Source organism: Gobio gobio (assembly GCF_949357685.1).
Source record: "Gobio gobio genome assembly, chromosome: 11".
In the NCBI taxonomy this organism is placed as follows: domain Eukaryota; kingdom Metazoa; phylum Chordata; class Actinopteri; order Cypriniformes; family Gobionidae; genus Gobio; species Gobio gobio.
In genome coordinates this window covers 27,182,367-27,203,303 of record NC_137104.1, presented here as the reverse complement: position 1 = coordinate 27,203,303, position 20,937 = coordinate 27,182,367, and the positions used below count along the sequence as shown (strand labels likewise).

Below are 20,937 nucleotides of genomic sequence, written 5' to 3'. Positions count from 1 at the left end.
AAGAGACCAAAATATAACTTTTTGGTCATAATTACACTAAACGTGTTTGGAGGAAGAAGAATGATGAGTACCATCCCAAGAACACCATCCCTACTGTGAAGCATGGGGGTGGTGGCATCATGCTTTGGGGGTGTTTTTCTGCACAAGGGACAGGGCGACTGCACTGTATTAAGGAGAGGATGACCGGGGCCATGTATTGCGAGATTTTGGGGAACAACCTCCTTCCCTCAGTTGGAGCATTGAAGATGGGTCGAGGCTGGGTCTTCCAACATGACAATGACCCGAAGCACACAGCCAGGATAACCAAGGAGAAGCTCTGTAAGAAGCATATCAAGGTTCTGGCATGGCCTAGCCAGTCTCCAGACCTAAACCCAACAGAGAATCTTCTCAGCGACAGGCCAGAAACCTGACTGATCTAGAGAAGATCTGTGTGGAGGAGTGGGCCAAAATCCCTCCTGCAGTGCAAACCTGGTGAAAAACTACAGGAAACGTTTGACCTCTGTAATTGCAAACAAAGGCTACTGTACCAAATATTAACATTGATTTTCTCAGGTGTTCAAATACTTATTTGCAGCTGTATCATACAAATAAATAGTTAAAAAATCATACATTGTGATTTCTGGATTTTTTTTTTTTAGATTATGTCTCTCACAGTGGACATGCACCTACGATGACAATTTCAGACCCCTCCATGATTTCTAAGTGGGAGAACTTGCAAAATAGCAGGGTGTTCAAATACTTATTTTCCTCACTGTATTAGGCCTACAGTATAACATACAATATATTACAGTAGGCTTATTTTAGATAGTTATAATATTTGTGCACCGGGGTCTATGATTTCTAGGTTAAAGTTATGCCACTGATGCGAACATGAGCGGTCCGTGGCGGCACCTGTTACCCGTGGCTGTTATGAACTGCAGGCTACATCAATAAATTACGATACTTTCGTGCTATGGGCACTGCCACTGATACAGGCAGCGGAAGAGTCTATTTTACGCTGAGCTTGCTTCTGCTTTTCAGACATGGAAGTGTGACAAATGTACAGTGCCACCGCTCCCATTACACACATCACGCGCTGCGCATAGGGCACCAAGTGCTCAGGGGGGCACCACAAGAAAATGCTCTCTCTCTTTTTTCACTTTTTCTTCTTGTAGAGTAGAATAAGTTATTATTAATGTTTAAAATCTATCTGAATTGGTAGCCTATGTCTGTGACTGTCTTTTCTCTTTTTCTTTCTTTATAATTTTTTTTTAAGTTATAAAGTTCAGCAAATTTTTGTTAGCTTTTATTCACATCTTAGCCTAGCCTACATGCAAACATACAAAATATTTGGGCCTAAATAAACTCCTTTGTCGATGTTATTGTTTTCACTTAGTGATCATCATTCTTCGTTTCCATGGCAACATTGAACTTTTCATTGAATATACTGCTTCTCACATCTTCTCTTGCCCTTAAATTTAGCAGTCATTAACTCAGTTCATTACAAGCCGTTAATTATCAAATGGCGAGTCCTTAAATCATTCGGGTACATTGAGGCATGCATCAATATAATAAAGTAGGTGTGTGTGTGTGTGTGTGTGTGTGTGTGTGTGTGTGTGTGTGTGTGTGTGTGTGTGTGTGTGTGTGTGTGTGTGTGTGTGTGTGTTTGTGCATGTGTGCACGTGAGTGAGTGTGTGTGTGTGTGTGTGTGTGTGTGTGTGTGTGTGTGTGTGTGTGTGTGTGTGTGTGTGTGTGTGTGTGTGTGTGTGTGTGTGTGTGTGTGTGTGTGTGTGTATGTGTGCGTGCACTAATAACAAATAAGTATAAATAAATACAAAGCAGCGGGCGAAATAAGTAGCCAGGCCACCGTTTTGCCCGCTGCTCCCGATGGCCAGACCTGAATTCTACATTTAGCACAGTTATTAACAATAAAAACTATGGCGTCCTCTGTGTTAGCCTTTTAAACTATAAGTTACTTCTCAACGTGCACACAGGCTATAGCCTACATAAACGATGTAAAACAGTCCGCGACCTCCCCCCGCTAACGTTATATGGCACAGTCCACGTAAATTGGGGGAAAAAATAGAAGGAAAATAAAATCGGTTAGATTTCAATTTATTCAAAAGATAATTTCTTAAGTCATAATTTAGCAAAAGGAAATTTGAAAAAAGGAGAGAAAATGGCAAAAATCCACTGATGAAGTAACCGAGAAAAAGGAAAAAATGGACGTTTGTTTCAATATTTTATTTTTTGCATTTGCACTATATGGTCTGAAAATTGAATTGTGAAGCGTTACACGGACCGAATTTAACACTACTTACCATTAATGCAACTTTTGCTGCTGTGGTTTTGTGCAGGGATTTGTTTGTTGTCAGTTAAAATCCATTTTGTCAGTGATGCAATTTATAAAATGAGACAAACCGCAGGAAATCGTTCCACAAACGTTAGTTCGTCTGTCCATGTAATTTTCAACCGATTTATGAATAAGAACAGAAAATTACCGTTTCACATCACCCAATGGAATTTGAACTTGCTTTGCCAGATCACGATTGGTTGGTGTATATACATGACAAACGAGCATTGGTGAATTGTGTAATACTTTAAAATATATAGCTAATATATAGATTTTTAATTAAATCAACACATTAGCTCTGATTATGGATGAAAAAAAAAATATTGGTTTACTTTTTTCCCGCGAGGCCACACACTCTCTGAAAGGATATTTGGCTCGAGAGCCGTTTCCGAACAGAGGAAAATCAGCTGTCAATCAAAACGCACGCGACCCATAGCAACGCGTTATGGCAACGCCTCAACAGAAATTGTCCGACTTTTGAGCCTTTCGTTACTATTATATGCATTGTCATGTTATAATAATCACATTTATTTAGTTTTATTGACCACGATATTATCATTGATATTTGTCTGAGAGGGGCACTTTTGATTCATTTTGAAAAAGGGCAGGGGCTCGAGCACCCAAAGCCATCCCCCCCCCACCCACCCCCCCCTCTGCACGTGCCTGCTGTACCTATTTATATTAGAACTTCAGGCTTAGTTAATAACACATTTCACACATTACATTTCACTCATTCCTTTATAACAATCGTTTTTGAAGGAACTGTGAATGCGAATGTATCAAATTGAGAGTTAATCTCAGTTCGTCACTAGAAGGCGCTGTAAATGTGCTGAAATGGATACTTACTGTCAATTAATTGTTATCATGATGAAAGTCAACAGTGTTATCAATGGCTATAAACATTTTTTAAAAATCAATGGCTAAGAGATAGGCCTACTTTAGTTTAGACAAGTAGAGACAGACAGACAGACAGGCAGACAGATAGATAGACAGATAGATAGATTTAGAATATAGGCATAGGCTTATGTAGGCTATGTGTATGTAGACAATGAGGGTTATTCAGTCAGGCCCATATTGTGCTTGAGTTCCAGACGCACATCATGAAATGTTTCTTGACTGAGATGCAGGTCATAGCTCACACCAGAGGAATGTACAGGAAATGGAAATGGACATTGTGTGTGTGTGTGTGTGTGTGTGTGTGTGTGTGTGTGTGTGTGTGTGTGTGTGTGTGTGTGTGTGTGTGTGTGTGTGTGTGTGTGTGTGTGTGTGTGTGTGTGTGTGTGTGTGTGTGTGTGTGTGTGTGTGTGTGTGTGTGTGTGTGTGTGTGTGTGTGTGTGTGTGTGTTTGTGTGTGTGTGTGTGTGTGTGTGTGTCATCTACCGTCATTGCCCTTCATGGACATTTGTAAAAGATAATGTATCATCTCATGCAGCATTCCAAGAAAGTGAATCCATTATTTGGAATTGTCATTGTTTGGGATTCCTCAAACACCTCTGTTACAGGGGGCATAAAAATCAAAGCGATTATACCTGCAGGTAGCGTGTGATAAGGATGCATTTTGCAATTTTGAGGGTGTGCTCGCCTTCTGATGTGTTCCGAAACACCTAGATTGGTGCATAGTCATTTTATAGAATAGCTATTACTCATATACAGAGAGTTAGTGTTGTGACTATTTTCTTTGCTCATCCTTCACCGTTACACCTAAGCAACTATCTACTGTATTAGCAATGCCCTAGCAACTACATAACAACACATTGGAAACCTCCCAACAATTAAATGTTTTTGTTTATTTATTTATTTATTACATTTCTATAAAAGGGATTTGTAATGGGATCCATTGTGAAAAAGATGTTATTTATATATTTAAAAGCTACTTATTACAGCGATAATATACTGTAATGATTTCGGACACTTAATTGCATGTTAATTACCATTAAATGAAAATGCATCATAGTTTCAATTAATATTAAATGGTAGCTGAACTTAAGAGCTCTTTATTGACTCACTAAGTAGGACTTAAAGGGATAGTTCACCCAAAAATGAAAATTCTGTCATCATTTACTCACCCTCAAGTTGTTCCAAACCTGTTTGAGTTTGTTTTTTCTGCTGAACACAAAAGAAGATATTTAAAAGAATGTTATAGCCAAGCAGATAGAGCAACCATTGACTACCATAGTATTTTTTCCCCTACTATGGTAGTCAATGGTTGCTCTCTCGGCTTGGTAGTGTTAATTTCGTCAGACGAGACGAGACTAAATATGTTCGTCAACGACTGTATGGCTCTTTAGTTGCTCAAAAAAGTATTGCAGATCATAACTGCTTACTTATTTGTGAAATTTGTGAAATTTTTAAATGTTAATAATAGTGAATAGTAAAGAATGCAAGCAAATATAATTTAACCACAAAAAAGTTTAAAATAGTGCTAAAAGGCAAACGTATTTTTCCTTATGTACAGTATACATATTGAATTCATACTGAATCAAGATCGAAATCAATATTTGTGCCCATCGTCTCATAAGCTAATGCTGATTTTAGGCATCTACGTTGTAAATCAACCAGTTAGCTATGGTGTTGTGGCACACACATTATGCAGGTTATATATATTTTATGTAACTTATTTTTCCACACAATATATTGAGTTTTCTTTTGACTAAAACTAGACTAAAATGACGAGACTTTTAGTCGACTAAAACTTGACTAACAAAAAAAGATACGTGAATGAAGACTAAATTAAAAATAGGTGACAAACATTCTTCCAAATATCTTCTTTTGTGTTCAGCAGAACAAAGAAACTCATACAGGTTTGGAACAACTTGAGTGTGAGTAAATTATGACAGAATTTAAATTTTTGGGTGAACTATCCCTTTAGGTAGGATATTAATCTGTGATTTTATAATTAAGTCTATAGTTTTTAAAAAGTATTTATGGTCAAATATAACATTTCAATGTAATTTCTATCAAACTTGTATTCACATTTACATATTATAATAAGTACAAATTTTGTACTTATTGAACTATATAACAAAATAATGATTTAACATGTACTTTAAGTAAAACTTTTAATTTAACATTAAACATGTACTAAAGTGTTATCTGCAAGTAAAAATAAAAACAAGTGCACAATCAATAGGCTACAATCTATTTCACAAGGGATAGCTCACCCAAATGGAAATTCTGTCATCATGTACCCTTCAGTTCTTTCCAAATCTTTCTTCTGGGGAACACAAAAGAAGCCATTGTGTCTTTTTGTCCATTTAATGAAAATCAGTGGAGTGCAAAAGAAACCCATTGGACCCCATATGGACCAAACAAAAAAAAAAGTGAAAAATATCTTCTTTTGTGTTCCACAGAAGAAAATTATGACTGCATTTTCATTTAAGGTGTATTATCCCTTTAATATTTTGCTGATATGTGTTGTATTAAAATGTGTGGGATATCACACTTTATAAATCCAAAGCTAAGTTTTTACAATGACATCATTATTCCTGTAGCATTGTTTAATACATTTGCATGCCATCTTTGCTGTTGCATGCCATCTCTGCTCTCTCTCTCTCTCTCTCTCTCTCTCTCTCTCTCTCTCTCTCTCTCTCTCTCTCTCTCTCTCTCTCTCTCTCTCTCTCTCTCTCTCTCTCTCTCTCTCTCTTTCAGTGATGACCAGTTTTGGTCCGGAAAGTCTAATGGAGCTGTCAAAGTGCAGTAGAGCAGTACATTCCTGAGAGCTTCTGAAGGAATTCCACAGGTGCTTTCAGTTGTTTTGTGTTTGTCAAAGCACAGCGCCACATTCCTTCAAACAGCCACCGCGTTAAGTGGAAGAGGAAATGGATAAGGCAACATTGTTAGATTGTGACTGTAGAAACTGAGACAGAAAAACAGAGAGAGAAAGTCTGAGGTGTATTATGAGTGCACTGAGGAATTATTAACTTATTATCAAGCACAATAATCTGTATAAGGTTAAATTGTTTTATAAATGCTATACAGCACAATTAATATTATTCTTATGACTTTTAAGGGATAGTTCACCCAAAAAAAAAAAAAAAAATGTTGGTAATCAAACGGTAGCCATTCGCTTCCATAGGCAGAAAAAAAAAAATACTATGGAAGTCAATGGCTACAGTCAACTGTCTGGTTACCAACATTCTCTAAAATATCTTTGTTTGTTTTCAACAGAAGAAAGAAACTCCTAAAGGTTTGGAACTACATGAGGGTGAGTAAATTATTACAGAATGAAAATTTTTTAGGTGAACTGTTCCTTTAAGTCACATGTAAGAAATACACTGGAAAAATAGCAATATTGTAAATAGCAAAAATGATGACCAACTTTTGATCATCTGTTTATGATGGGAGATGTAACAAACATTTGCTTTAGTTATTGTTGTATGTTCTTGACCCCCACGTTTCCAACAGGACAAATAATCTGTGAGGTGCCATTGTTTTGGTAGCTTGTGACATCACTCTGGTATTTCCTGCCCCCTGCAGTGACTCCTGACTGTTTAATATTTGTCCAGTTTATAGGGGGGGGGGGTTTGCAGGGCAGTTGCTGCATAACTTTTCATGTAAAATTCTTCCAACCTCTTTAAACTAGCCCAAAAGTCGCACTTAAAACATGAATTCCATTGCATCACATAACATATATGCAGTGCCATGGTTTGCTATTTTCAATGCATATCCATTGGTTTTATATTTTCATTGCATTACCATGCATTTTAATTCGCATATCTAAGAAACTAACTGTCCAAATAAATAAATGTTTTAGTAAAATGATCAGGTCTGCCATTACCATTATCATTAATTCTTTTAACAGCAGCTAAAATGAGAGCATATTCCACCAGTTTTTTCTCAACTGTAACACAATGTGTGTACATTTCCAGTGTTAAATAAAATGTCTTCCTCCAGGTCACAGTTTTGCATATTTGAATCAGTGACATTTGTTAAGGGGACAAATGATGCTGTCATGACCTCCATTGATGGGATTTCTTGTTTCATTTGCATATGTTCTGGATGTTATGTCATGCAGCGGTCAAATATATAGTTATGGAAAATGTCAACTGTCAATGTCAAAAAGTCACATTATATAATGAGTTATGAGCTTTTATATGATATATAAAATGTGTGTATACAGAGTAAAAGATAATTGCAAAACAAATTCACAGGGGAAAATGTTGTTGCATATACACTATATTGCCAAAAGTATTGGGACACCCAAGAAATTCAGTTGTTCCGGTCACTTCCATGGCCACAGATGTATACAATGAAGCACCTAGGCATACAGATGATTCTACACACATTTGTGCAAGAATGGGTCGTTCAGTGAATTCAATCGTGGTACCGTGATAGGTTGCCACCATTTTTCTCACTACTAATTATTCCACGGTCAACTGTTAGTGGTATTATAACAAAGAGGAAGCAATTGGGAACAACAACTCAGCCACAAAGTGGTAGGCCACATAAAATAACAGAGTGGGGTCAGTGCATGCTGAGGCGTACAGTGTGCAGAAGTCGCCAACTTTCTGCAGAGTCAATAGCTACAAGACCTCCAAACTTCGTGTGGCCTTCAGATTAGCTCACAAACAGTGCGTAGAGAGCTTCATGGAATGGGCTACCATGGCCGAGCAGCTGCATCCAAGCCTTACATCACCAAGTGCACTGCAAAGCTTCAGATGCAGTGGTGTAAAGCACACCACCACTGGACTCTAGAGCAGTGAGATGTGTTCTCTGGAGTGACGAATCACGCTTCTGTGTCTGGCAAACCGATGGACGAGTCTGGGTTTGTCGGTTGCCAGGAGAACGGTACGTGCCTGACTGCATTGTGCCAAGTGTAAAGTTTGGTGGAGAGGGGGTTACGGTGTGGGGTTGTTTTTCAGGGGTTGGGCTTGGCCCCTTAGTTCATACCAAGACGTTTTGGACAATTTCATGCTCCCAACTCTGTGGGAACAGTTTGGGGATGGCCCCTGTTCTAACATGACTGCGCACCAGTGCACAAAACAAGGTCCATAAAGACATGGATGAGTGAGTTTCGTGAGGGGGAACTTGACTGGCCTGCACAGAGTCCTGACCTCAACCTGATAGAACACCTTTGGGATGAATTAGAGCGGAGACTGTGAGCGAGCCAAGCCTTCTAGTCCAACATCAGTGCCTGACCTCACAAATGCGCTTGTAGAACAATGGTCAAAACTTCCCATAAACACACTCATAAACCTTTGTGGAAAGAAGAGTTGAAACTGTTATAGCAGCAAAAGGTTGTCCAACTCCACATCAAACCCTACGGATTAAGAATGGGGTGTCATTAAAGTTCATGTGCATGTGAAGGCAGGCGTCCCAAAACGTTTGGCAACATAGTGTATACATAAACAAAAAATGCAAGAAAATATACACAATTCAATATACATTATATTAAAAAAGAAATATAATAGAAATAAAAAAAATTGGAAACGATTATTTTAAATTGTACTTTCACAATATTACTCTCTTTACTATATATAATTAATGTTATAGAATTAAGAAGTGTACCCTAACCCTAATGTGATGCACTAAATATCTCATGATGTATATATTATGCCATGACCTATAATCCATAATCTGTGGTTCTGGACTGGATATCACTATCAGTCCTGCTTTTTCCGCCAGGGGTTTCTGCACTAATGTGGAATGTATCCATGGATGCAAAACATGCCATTAAATGCTATCTCCTCTGGTGATGACAGCACGTGGGCTCCCCTGCGGAAAAAAAGTTTCCTGTTTCTGTGACACTGGCTTATCCAGGGGGAGTTAATGACATCACTCCCTGTTCCATACCTTTCTTTTAATCTCCCCCCTCATCATGCCTCAAACCAATCAGGAGGCAGGAATAGCTGGACTGGGATAGTCACTGTTGTGTAACGGTTGGGTGGGCGGAGCATTTGGGAGGATAAATGGAAGGCGGGCAGGTTGAGTTGAACACAAGCACCTGTCATTCTCTCTCTTGAGCACTGTGACTGCAGACACTATCATCACTCAACTGGATTAACAGGCGTGTTAAACACTTGAGATACTATAATGGTTTTCTCTCTGCGGACTGCTGTCTTTATCTCAGTTACACTATGTGTGCTGCAGCAAGGTAAGATACTTCGACCTTTCTTTTTTTTTATAATCAAAAGTGGTCTGTCCTCTTGTGTGGGTCACAAAACTATGAGCTATGCACTCTCTGTTTCAAAATGATTAGATTAATTATACATGTCAGTAGTTTTAGCTTGATCGCAATGAGATTTTATGGAGCTTAAAGAGATTTTTCTTCTCAAATTTTTCAATTGAGAAAAAGATGCCACTAATCAGATTTAATGATTAAATAGTCTTCTACAGCCTCTGTATTCTCTTGTACTTTGTGACCCTGTTGGACATCTGCCAAAACGTAACACACAAAGAATATGATTGTCTTATTATCTTTACAGATAAGTGCAGCGGTTATTATTCAGTGTCATATCTATGTAGAGTAGTGCTTTTATACTGCATCTGTAGGATTTGTGTATTTATCAGATTATATTGAACACCACTATAAAAAGGGAATTTGTGCAGTTGGATCCGATCTGTACTTTAGTTGGTGTACCTAATGTTTCAGTCATGTAAAGATTCAATAAAATCAGTAGATTTAGAGATTAGCATACATTTCTAGGTCCCTTTCTTCAAAGATTCTGTGTGTTTTCTAGGGTTTGGATATCCACTATCTGAACAGGCTGAAGCATCTAGCAAACCACCTGCTGTCAAACGGATTCGTACCAAGCGCTGCTCCTGTAGCGATTGGTCGGACAACGAGTGCATCTATTTCTGCCATTTGGATATCATCTGGGTCAACACACCAAGGTCAGTGTGTATATAAGATGATATAGTGTGAATTTAGGGAACGAGGTTGATGATTTTCAAAAGACACCACTTTTACCTGAATTCACAACATACACAAAAGCTTTTCTTCTCATTTTAAAACCTCAAAATATATGACTGGTAAAATGACCCCACTGTGGATTTAGATCTATAATGTGTCATTTTAATAACCTGTAGACACTGAAAAAGATGAATTTATAACATCTTGTGTGCGTTTTAATGAATCCCCCGCTAATTCTCTCCTTCTCATCTCACTACAGTAAGATCACCCCTTTTGGTCTGGGAAGTCCTCTTTCCCGTCGCCGGCGTTCCACTGGCCGTTGTGAATGTGCGAATCCCGCTGATCGTACCTGCTCCAGTTTCTGTCACACCAGGTGAGCTCAGACTCTGCACCTTCCAGCTCCACCCTGAAGATGAAATCAGACAGAGACATGGCATTTTGCGGATGCCGTAGGCAGTCATGTGTGACCTGCAGAGATCAGGGCAGATTGTGTGGGAGGATTTACCAAGCTCTGATATGTATCCCTTTTTTTGAGACAAAAGGAAATAAGGGAGTCGAAAAGCAACCATCTAATGACTAAAGTAGTTATGAGTCATGCAGGTCCCAAAATCAAAGGACAGCTATTTTTGGACAAGTTTAATTTTATCAGAAGAGTCATGTGGTTGTTCAAGGACGGCATTAGCGCTTGTCTGGGTTTGCAAGAGCAAGTAATTGAAAAAAAAGTACAAAAAAAGCAAAGCATCTTTTATTCAATAGCATTGCCAGTCAAAAGTTGAATGGCAAAACTGTTAACTGGTGAAATTAGTTGTAACCTTATTCTCAAATTGTATCTGCAGTTCAGAAAATCCAGATATGGAGATTGTGACCCAACTTGGTGACCAGTCAAATCACATGGGCATAAGCAGTGGTCATCTACTGTCAACGCTCAGGTAAATTTGCCATCAACATAAGCAGTATTAGCACATGCTTTTGCTCTAATGAACACAAAATATTCTTCTTTGGGGCTAAAAAATGTATCATTTCCATTTGCAGGAAGGTGGTTAAAGACAACCTCATGACAGCCTCACAATCTTCTTCACCCAAAAAGAAATCCAGAACTAGGAATCTCTTGATCAGTTAGAGATGGAATGACGGTCGTGTGAGCATTTGAACCAAACCAGTCCTGGGTGAAGAGGATGTGCCTTGTGAGAAGAGGGACAAACATGGCAGATTCTCTGAATTCAAGACAGAACTGAATGCTGTGGCACAAACCCCTAAGTTTCTTCAGTTGAAGTGGAGCAGAAACGTCTGTTCGGCATAGTACAACGAAGAGTTAGGTGGTGAAAAGAAGAACAGATCACCTTCTGCACCAGTGAAATTGTGACATTTCCAAATGAGTGTTGAAAAATTGTGGAAATACTGCGAAAATACAGTAGTTGGATAAAACCAAGAGAAGATTTGCAGGTTGGTTCAAAAAATAAAAAATAAAACACTAATATATATCTGTTATTTGGTTTCATATATATATATATATATATATATATATATATATATATATATAAAACCAAATAACAACCCTCAGACTGAAAGTCTTTAGATATATCTATCTTTATTTATTTTTTTACTATTTTACTTTATTTTAATATATATTATTTATTAGAGTTTTTCTCTGTATCAGAGCTTAATTTTATTATTTATTTACATATTTATTTACATTTTATTTGGAAATGAATGTGTCAGATGCTTTCTGTGATCAACTGCTCAAGAAAGTGACTAAATGTAAAAAAAAAAATGGAAAAGGAAAAAAGCTGTAGCCGTGAGGAATGTTTATCTGTTTTCTTTTTATGACTTTTCCTTCCCTCCACCCGCCCCCCCCCCCCCCCCCCCGGAAGTATTTATTGCATACTTTCAGTGGAGTGTTTTTATTGTTCAGATACCAGCAAGTTTCAATAGTTTAACGCTTGCCAAAAATGCTGTTATTGTTTTCCTAAAGTACAAACCGGCTGCTACTGTCTGCAGGGTCCATTATGTAAAAGACTGTAGTGCTGTAGTGTAGTGTAGTGACTGTAGTGTAGAGTTCCCATTACTGCCTCTAAATACCCTCAATTAAATGGAATCTATTCATGACTACCTGTGTATTACTTTGACTATTGTAATACAGTATGTATTTAATTATGCTGCACCTGTTATTATTTTCTTTCTTATTCACAGACACTTGAATGTTTAAACTTGAATTGTTTACGTCCAGAAGTCAATGTATTTATTTAACTTATTCAATGACATCTATTTTTGTATTATTGTATCTGTTAATAAACAAACAATATACTATCAAACAACACAGAAGTCTTTATTGAACAACTTATAGCAGCTTTCTGTGCATGAATAAAATATCACATTACACTCTTGTTAAACATTAAATTCCTACACAATATACTGTAAATCCAACTTATCATATACATCACACTTTACAAAACTACCATAAAAACAAATCTAACACAATCCCACAATGACAAATGCATAATTTGTTCTATCCACTCGTGTGGGTTGTAAATGTATGAGCAATACACTTTGAATTGCGAAGGCTCTTTGAGCTCTTTTATGTGTTTTCTGGGGTGTGTAAAAATTAGATGGCAATTTTACTGTCAGCGAAACCAGAGTAAATTTATGAAATGTGACACTTTAAATGAAAAAAGGCTCCCTATCTGTGAACTATGTGAAACTGAGACATTTTAGTGCTATGCCAACATCATATTTGTGGCTTATACTTTGAGATCTCCTTCATGCAGAACTTCGGAGAACTGAGAATTTCACATGTGCATTCAAACAGGTATGCAACATACTTATCTTAAAAGTCAGAAGAGAGGTTATATGGGTGAGACTAAAACATTTGTGTTATTTCTTTTTAAAGCAGCGTTTCACAGCCTTCTGAGACGGTTTTATCTTTTATCTTGCTAAGATGTGCAATCTTTTTGTCTACCACCCCATTCCTGCTGCCCGAATGTTTACTCAATACGTGCAGTTTTGAAATTCCGAGGAACATTTAAGATATCCCATGATGCAAGAGGGGAGTCTCATTATGCGGGTTGATCTATAGAATTTGGCTTATGTAAAATGTTTGAAATTCCTTACATAAATACTATGGGTTACTTTGGAGTACTGTAACTAATAGAGCTATTCATTGATTTTTGTATTTGTATAAGATCAATTACATAACGTGCTGATGCTCGTTAAAATTACAAATGACTTACGTCCAGCTGCTGACCAAGGCTGTAACTCAATACTAGTTCCCTTTCAGTCGGTCACTACGACGTACGTCGGTAATACCGACGAATTGGGATCACTTCAGAGAGCCCCTATCAGCTTCGAGAACTTAAGAACAGGCCAATGAACAATTGGCGTGCGAGATTTGCATCTCGCGCTCCGCCCCGCGCCGCGGGTATAAACAGGAAGCGAGAGCATCGCACTGACGTCATTCACTTCGGAGCCGAACCGGCGTTTGAAGTTTACAGACTGCTTTCCTGTATTTCAGCGAGAGAAAACTACACAGAGAACAGAGAGAAGAGGATCGTGTGTTGGTGTGACGGCGCTTTCCAGCGGGACCGCGAACTCAAAGCTGCAAGGAACAACTGCTGTTTTCACAGCAAGAGAGCTTGTTGGTTTCGGTGGGCGTTCCTTCTGAGTGCAAACACAGGCTGCACTATCCCCTGTGTGTTGCCTCGGTTTCCCTGGGTGCTTCAGCACTCTCTTAAAAGAACGTTTCCTCACAAAAAGAGCAACACGGGTGTGACACTGCGTCTTTTTCAAGATATCATTCCACCCGTGCGTTTCTGGATGCGGTCGTTCCCTCTCGCCCGCTGACGGCCACACTCACTGCATCACGTGCCTGGGCTTACAGCACGCTGAGGCAGCGTTTGTGAATAGCTCGTGTTCTCACTGCGGGAACATGACTATTGCGGTGCTTAGGTCAAGACTCACCTACCTCCGGGAAGCCGGAGTCCCCCTCCCCATACCTCGACCTAGAGCTATCCCTAACCAGGATAGACCTACTTCGACGGATGACCGGGGTGATCTGAGGATTACGTTCAGGACAAACCCGCCTAGTGTCCCTACGCAGGTCCCTGAACCCTCTCAAGCACCGCTGCCGGTGGCGCCACCGGAAGAGATCGCTGGTCCCGCCCACGGGCGCCCAGTCATCTCTTTCGGAGCGTCCGCGGACGAGCAGATGTCGATCGCAGCATCGGAGGGGGAGTTCCAGTCCTCGGAGGATGAGGATTCAGCTGTACTGCCTCCCTCTGGGAGAGTGGCAACGGCTGAGTCGGACCCTGAGTTGACGGCTATGCTTTCCCGGGCCGCCGAAAAGGTCGGGCTTGTGTGGAACCCTCCACCACGTCCCGAACCTTCTAGGTTGGATGATTGGTTTCTGGGGGGGGGTCGCGCTGGTTCTCAGCGTCTCGCCCCAGTGCCATTCTTCCCGGAGGTGCATGAGGAGCTTTCCAGGTCGTGGACGACACCCTTCAGTGCCAGAAACAGACCTGGAGGCTCCTCCCTCCTCACTACCCTTGACGGTGGACAGGCCAAGGGTTACGAGAGGATCCTGCCAGTCGAACGCGCCGTCGCGATGCAGCTGCGTTCGGCGACCGCCTCCGAGTGGCGTGGTGATCCTCGTCTCCCGTCCAAAGCTTGTAGGCTTTCGTCCAGTCTGACTGCGAAGGCCTACAGGTCCTGCGGACAGGCCGCGTCTGCCTTGCATGCCATGGCGTTGCTCCAGGTGCACCAGGCCCAGGCACTCATGGACATGCACGAGGGTAGGTCTGACCCAGAGCTCCTCCGGGAGCTCCGGGCGGCGACGGACCTCGGCCTCCGGGCGACGAAAGTTACCGCCCGTTCCGTGGGTCAGGCGATGTCCACCTTAGTGGTCCAGGAACGGCATCTCTGGCTCAACCTGGCCGACATGAGGGAGACTGACAAGAACCGGTTCCTGGACTCCCCCATATCGTCGGCCGGGTTGTCCCAGCCCAGCAGCAGCCTTCCACCGGTCGTGGGCGTGGAGCCGGTCGCGGGAAGAACGTCCAGCCCGCTCAGGCCGCTGCCAAGCCAGGTGGCAAGCGCCGTCGGAAGAGACCCTGAGACGGGCCGCCCAGAGATGGAGGAAACTGCTCTTCGGGAGATGGCTGCAGCACCACTCCTTCCCCCGGTGGAGGGCCGGGGGAACCCCATTTATTTTTCTGTTCCGCCACTGGCCCCAGTGCCAGTGGCACCCAAATTTTCAATAAAAGAGCAGTTTCTAACATCTCTGGGTGCCAAGAGAGCGCGTCTGGCGGTATGCGACGCTACCATGCCTCGTACCCCTCAGACACCTCTCTCCTCGCCAACAGGGGGCGTCGGTTGTGCGGACGCACACAAAGTGCCTCCCCACGCTCGCCCGTCCCCTCAGCGGATGCAGGTCGTGTGTCAGACCCAGACCCCTGCACGGACCACTCCCATGTCGTCCTGGGGACCCTGCGTTCCGCTGCGCTGCCCCGCTCCGGGTACGTCCGTGGTGCCGATGATCCCGCTTGCTCGGTCTCTGGGGGCCTGGCTAGCGCTCTCCAGCCCGTCTCGCTGGATCATCCGCACCATCAGACTCGGCTATGCGATTCAGTTCGCCCGGCCTCCCCCGAAGTTCAGGGGTGTCCACTTCACATCAATACCGAAGGAGGGCGCCCCGGTGCTTCAGGCGGAGATCGCTGTCCTATTGGCGAAGGACGCGATAGAGCCGGTCCCTCCAGCCGATATGAAGTCCGGGTTCTACAGCCCGTACTTCATTGTACCCAAGAAAGGTGGCGGGTTACGACCGATCCTGGACCTGCGTTACCTGAACCGCTCCCTCCACAGGATGCCGTTCCGAATGTTAACCCAGAAACGCATCTTCAGATGCATCCGTCCCCAGGATTGGTTTGCAGCGATCGACCTGAAGGACGCGTACTTTCATGTCTCGATTCTCCCTCGACACAGACCGTTTCTACGCTTTGCTTTCGACGGACGGGCATACCAGTACAAAGTCCCTGTCCCTGTCGCCCCGTGTCTTCACGAAAGTCGCGGAGGCGGCCATTGCTCCCATGAGAGAGCGTGGTGTTCGCATCCTCAACTATCTCGACGACTGGCTGATTCTTGCCCAGTCGCGGGAGCAGTTGTGCAAACACAGGGACAGGGTGCTCCGGCACCTCAGCCAGTTGGGTCTTCGGGTCAACTGGGAGAAGAGCAAACTCTGTCCCGTACAGAGGATCTCTTTTCTCGGGATGGAGATCGCCTCACAGAGGAGCGCGTCCAGTCGGTGCTGAGCTGCTTGAGTACGCTCAAACGCAGTACAGCGGTTCCACTGAAACATTTTCAGAGGCTCCTGGGGCATATGGCAGCAGCAGCCGCAGTAACGCCGCTAGGGCTGCTCCATATGAGACCGCTTCAGCACTGGCTACACGACCGAGTCCCGAGATGGGCGTGGCACAGCGGGTCCCTCCGTGTCCAAGTGACGCCGAGATGCCGCCAAACCCTCACCCCGTGGTCGGACCCTTCATTTCTACGGGTAGGAGTGCCTCTAGAACAAGTGTCCAGGCATCATGTTGTCTCCACGGATGCCTCACCCACGGGTTGGGGTGCCACGTACAACGGGCTTGCAGTATCGGGTCTGTGGACGGGGCCCCAACTGCAATGGCATATCAATTGCCTAGAGTTGCTGGCAGTTCGTCTTGCTCTCAGCCGCCTCAAAGGGTCGCTCAAAGACAAGCACGTTCTGGTCCGGACGGACAGCACGACGGCCGTTGCGTACATCAACAAACAAGGTGGTCTACGCTCCCGCCGTTTGTCCCAACTCACCCGCCATCTCCTCCTGTGGAGTCAGAAGCATCTGAGGTCCCTTCGTGCTATTCACAAATTTTGGGCCTGCTCAACCGTGCGGCCGACGAGCTGTCGCGGTTGCCAGTGCTTCCCGGAGAGTGGCGACTCCACCCCCAGGTGGTCCAGCTGATTTGGAGTCGCTTTGGGGCCGCACAGATCGATCTGTTTGCCGCCCACGACACGACCCACTGCCAGTTGTTTTATTCCCTGTCCGAGGGGACCCTCGGCATGGATGCACTGGCACACAGCTGGCCCCGGGCTCTGCGCAAATATGCGTTTCCCCCAGTGAGCCTTCTTGCACAGACACTGTGCAAGGTCAGGGAGGACGAGGAGCATCTCCTCTTGGTAGCTCCGTACTGGCCCAACAGGACGTGGTTCCCGGAACTAGTGCTCCTCGCGACAGCACCTCCTTGGCCCATTCCTCTGAGGCAGGACCTTCTGTCTCAGAGACGGGGCACCCTATGGCACCCGCGTCCAGACCTCTGGAAACTCCATGTCTGGTCCCTGGACGGGACGCGGAGATTCTAGGTGACCTACCGCAAGCGGTAGTCGACACCATCGCTTCCGCCAGAGCCCCCTCTACGAGACGGCTATATGCGTTGAAGTGGAACCTGTTCGTCGACTGGTGCTCTTCTCGCCGAGAAGACCCACGGAAATGTTCGATCGGATCTGTGCTATCTTTTCTTCAAGACGGGTTGGAGAGAAGGCTGTCTCCCTCCACCCTCAAGGTATATGTTGCCGCTATCGCCGCAAGCCATGACCTCGTTAATGGTGAGTCCTTAGGCAAGCATGATCTGATCGTCAGGTTCCTGAGGGGAGCGTGCCCGAAGTGTTCCTCTATACCCTCTTGGGACTTGACTCTGGTGCTGACCGCACTGCAGAGGGCGCCCTTCGAGCCTTTACAGTCAGTAGAGCTTAAGATCTTGTCTCTAAAGACAATACTCCTGATTGCATTGGCCTCAGTTAAGAGGGTAGGGGACCTGCAGGCATTTTCGGTCGACGAATCGTGCCTGGAATTCGGGCCGGGTGATTCTCAGGTGACCCTGAGACCCCGGCCTGGATATGTGCCCAAGGTTCCCACTACTCCCTTCCGGGACCAAGTGGTGAGCCTGCAAGCGCTGCCTTCGGAGGAGGCAGACCCAGCCCTAGCTTTGCTCTGTCCCGTCCGTGCTCTCTGGACTTACGTGGACAGAACGCAAAGCTTCAGGACCTCAGAGCAGCTCTTCGTCTGTTACGGAGGACAGCAGAAGGGAAAGGCTGTCTCCAAGCAGAGGATGGCCCACTGGATAGTGGATGCCATCGTCTTGGCGTATGAATCCCAAGACGTGCCCTGCCCGCTCGGGGTTAGAGCTCACTCCACCAGGGGTGTAGCTTCTTCCTGGGCGCTGGCTCGTGGCGCCTCGCTGACAGACATTTGTAGAGCTGCGGGCTGGGAGACACCCAACACGTTCGCTAGGTTTTATAGCCTGCGTGTAGAGCCGGTGGCTTCTCGTGTGCTCGCTTCCCATAGTCAGCTTCACTGAAGTGCCCGTTCTAGTGTCGGCTTGCTGCGCCATTCCCTTCCCCTGGAACGGATACGTGCGCTTATTTTCTCCAGTCGAGTTCCCCAGGATTGGCGAACCCTGTTGAGTCCTCCGCACCCCTCGGCAGTCGGATGTTGCGGAGCATCCGACGCCAGGTCTGGCACTCGTATGCATTGGTGGAACTTGTGTCAGGCTGGGTTCCGTATGTCGTGACTCCTACGGCAGTCCCATACGTGTATTCTCCACGGTACAGCTCCCTACGGCGAGCTCGTGTCTTTCCCTTGGCAGAATTCCTCTGCCGTCTCAGTACGGTGTCGTCCCCCGCCTGCATTAGGCCGGGACCTCCCCTGGGACTTCATATGTCGAGCTGCCCATGGCCAGCCCATACGTATTCTTCCACATGGTAACTCCCTCTGGGCATGATGTGGCTCCCGCAGCGTCCTTCGGGCACGCTTTCCCAGCGTTATCCAATCAAGTCTGCTGAATGGGTCTTGCGGAACAGCAGTATGACTCTTCTGGCGTGAATCTTCCCGCCCGCTTCAGAACGGGGTCTGAGGGGCTCTCGCTGGGCGCTGGAAGTGGTAGTAACTGTGGCGTTTTCCATAGGGATCCCAATTCGTCGGTATTACCGACGTACGTCGTAGTGACCGACTGAAAGGGAACGTCTCGGTTACGTATGGTAACCCTCGTTCCCTGAAGGAGGGAACGGAGACGTACGTCCCGTCGCCACAGTTCCTTCCATCACTGCCTGGCCGGGTCTCTGGTTCGGCTCCTCAGTGAAAAACGTCAGTGCGATGCTCTCGCTTCCTGTTTATACCCGCGGCGCGGGGCGGAGCGCGAGATGCAAATCTCGCACGCCAATTATTCATTGGCCTGTTCTTAAGTTCTCGAAGCTGATAGGGGCTCTCTGAAGTGATCCCAATTTGTCGGTATTACCGACGTACGTCGTAGTGATCGACTGAAAGGGAACGAGGGTTACCATACGTAACCGAGACGTTTTACTTGATCTTTGTGCAGCATTCAACACCATAGATCATAAAATACTCTTATCGATTACAAAATTAACATTGGTATTCAGGGACAGGCATTAAAGTGGTTTAGATCGTACCTAACAGACCGTAACTATTTTGTCTATTTAAACGGGGAAAAATCTACAATAATGATGGTAAATTATGGAGTGCCGCAAGGATCTGTGTTAGGCCCTCTGCTATTCTAAACATTATGCTGCCACTTGGTAATATTATAAGAAAACATGAAATTAGTTTCCACTGTCATGCCGATGATACTCAGTTATATATTTTCGCATGAGCAGATGAAATCTCTAAATTATCCAAGTTGACGGAGTGTGTTAAAGATATAAAATATTGGATGACCAGTAATTTTCTCCTATTAAATTCAGATAAGACTGAGGTATTTCTTATTGGACCAAAAACCTGTACACAGAATCTCTTAGAATACAATTTGCATCTAGAAGGATATACTCACTGTAAAAAATCCAACTCACAAAAATGTAGACAACTTCAGCACTGGGAATATGAATTTGTATTTAAACTGGGTCATTTATGTAGTAGAAATGTGAAATTATTTTTGAATCTGGTGCCTTCTAGACAGAGCAAAGATAGAAAATGTATTTTTGTCTCATGTGGATGAAAGTCAACAACTCCCAGAATGCACTTGCTTCGCTGCCCTACACGACCACTCCCAAAGCCACGGCTACTGGTTACATTTCTTGCCCACCGCGGCACCGTCCCTGACGTCGTTTTGATATTCATAGTAATACAATCATTTCGTTCAGTTAGAGAACAGACACTACAATTAAAAACTGAACATGTCTTTTCAATAAAGTGAGTGAGCTGAACGAAAGTCCCGACACAAACGCAGCAGATTTCATTCATCACTAGAGCGAAGAGCTGCACATGTCCAGTCTGGCACGTTATCAGATCATGCCTATGGAAGCTACTTTCAAAGGAATTCATTGAAAAGTTGAAACACTCCCTTTGCTCCACACCGCTCCGTTATGAATGCCCGAGCCGAGCAGCAGCGGCCGTGCACATTAACATTATGTGAGTGAGTTCCCACCCCTATGGACGGGTTGATAACATGACCATGATGGTGACATAAAAAATAATCAAAAATGTCAACAAAAAAATTAAAAATAAAAACTATAAAAACTCAAAAAGCTGTGCAGCAAAGCTGTTGCCTTACAATTTTAAGTTATGCCAACTTTTCTTTTTTTTACAGTGCTGTTACTTCATCAGTTAAAGACCTGGGTGTTACATTAGACAGCAACTTGTCTTTCGAAAATCATATTTCATATGTTACAAAAACATCCTTTCACCTCAGATACATCGCTAAGCTACGGAACATGTTATCTGTCTC

At 43.8% G+C, this 20,937-nt stretch overlaps 1 protein-coding gene across 1 annotated transcript; it reads left to right on the top strand.

Annotated features, from left to right (window-relative positions):
- Positions 1-9,268: 9,268 nt before the first annotated feature.
- Positions 9,269-11,634, top strand: edn2 (endothelin 2). Its single transcript, XM_079828634.1, has 5 exons — positions 9,269-9,424; positions 10,011-10,164; positions 10,443-10,556; positions 11,020-11,112; positions 11,216-11,634. Exons 1-5 carry the CDS (start codon positions 9,364-9,366, stop codon positions 11,301-11,303), a joined length of 510 nt encoding a protein of 169 aa, XP_079684760.1. The 5' UTR covers positions 9,269-9,363; the 3' UTR covers positions 11,304-11,634.
- Positions 11,635-20,937: the final 9,303 nt, after the last annotated feature.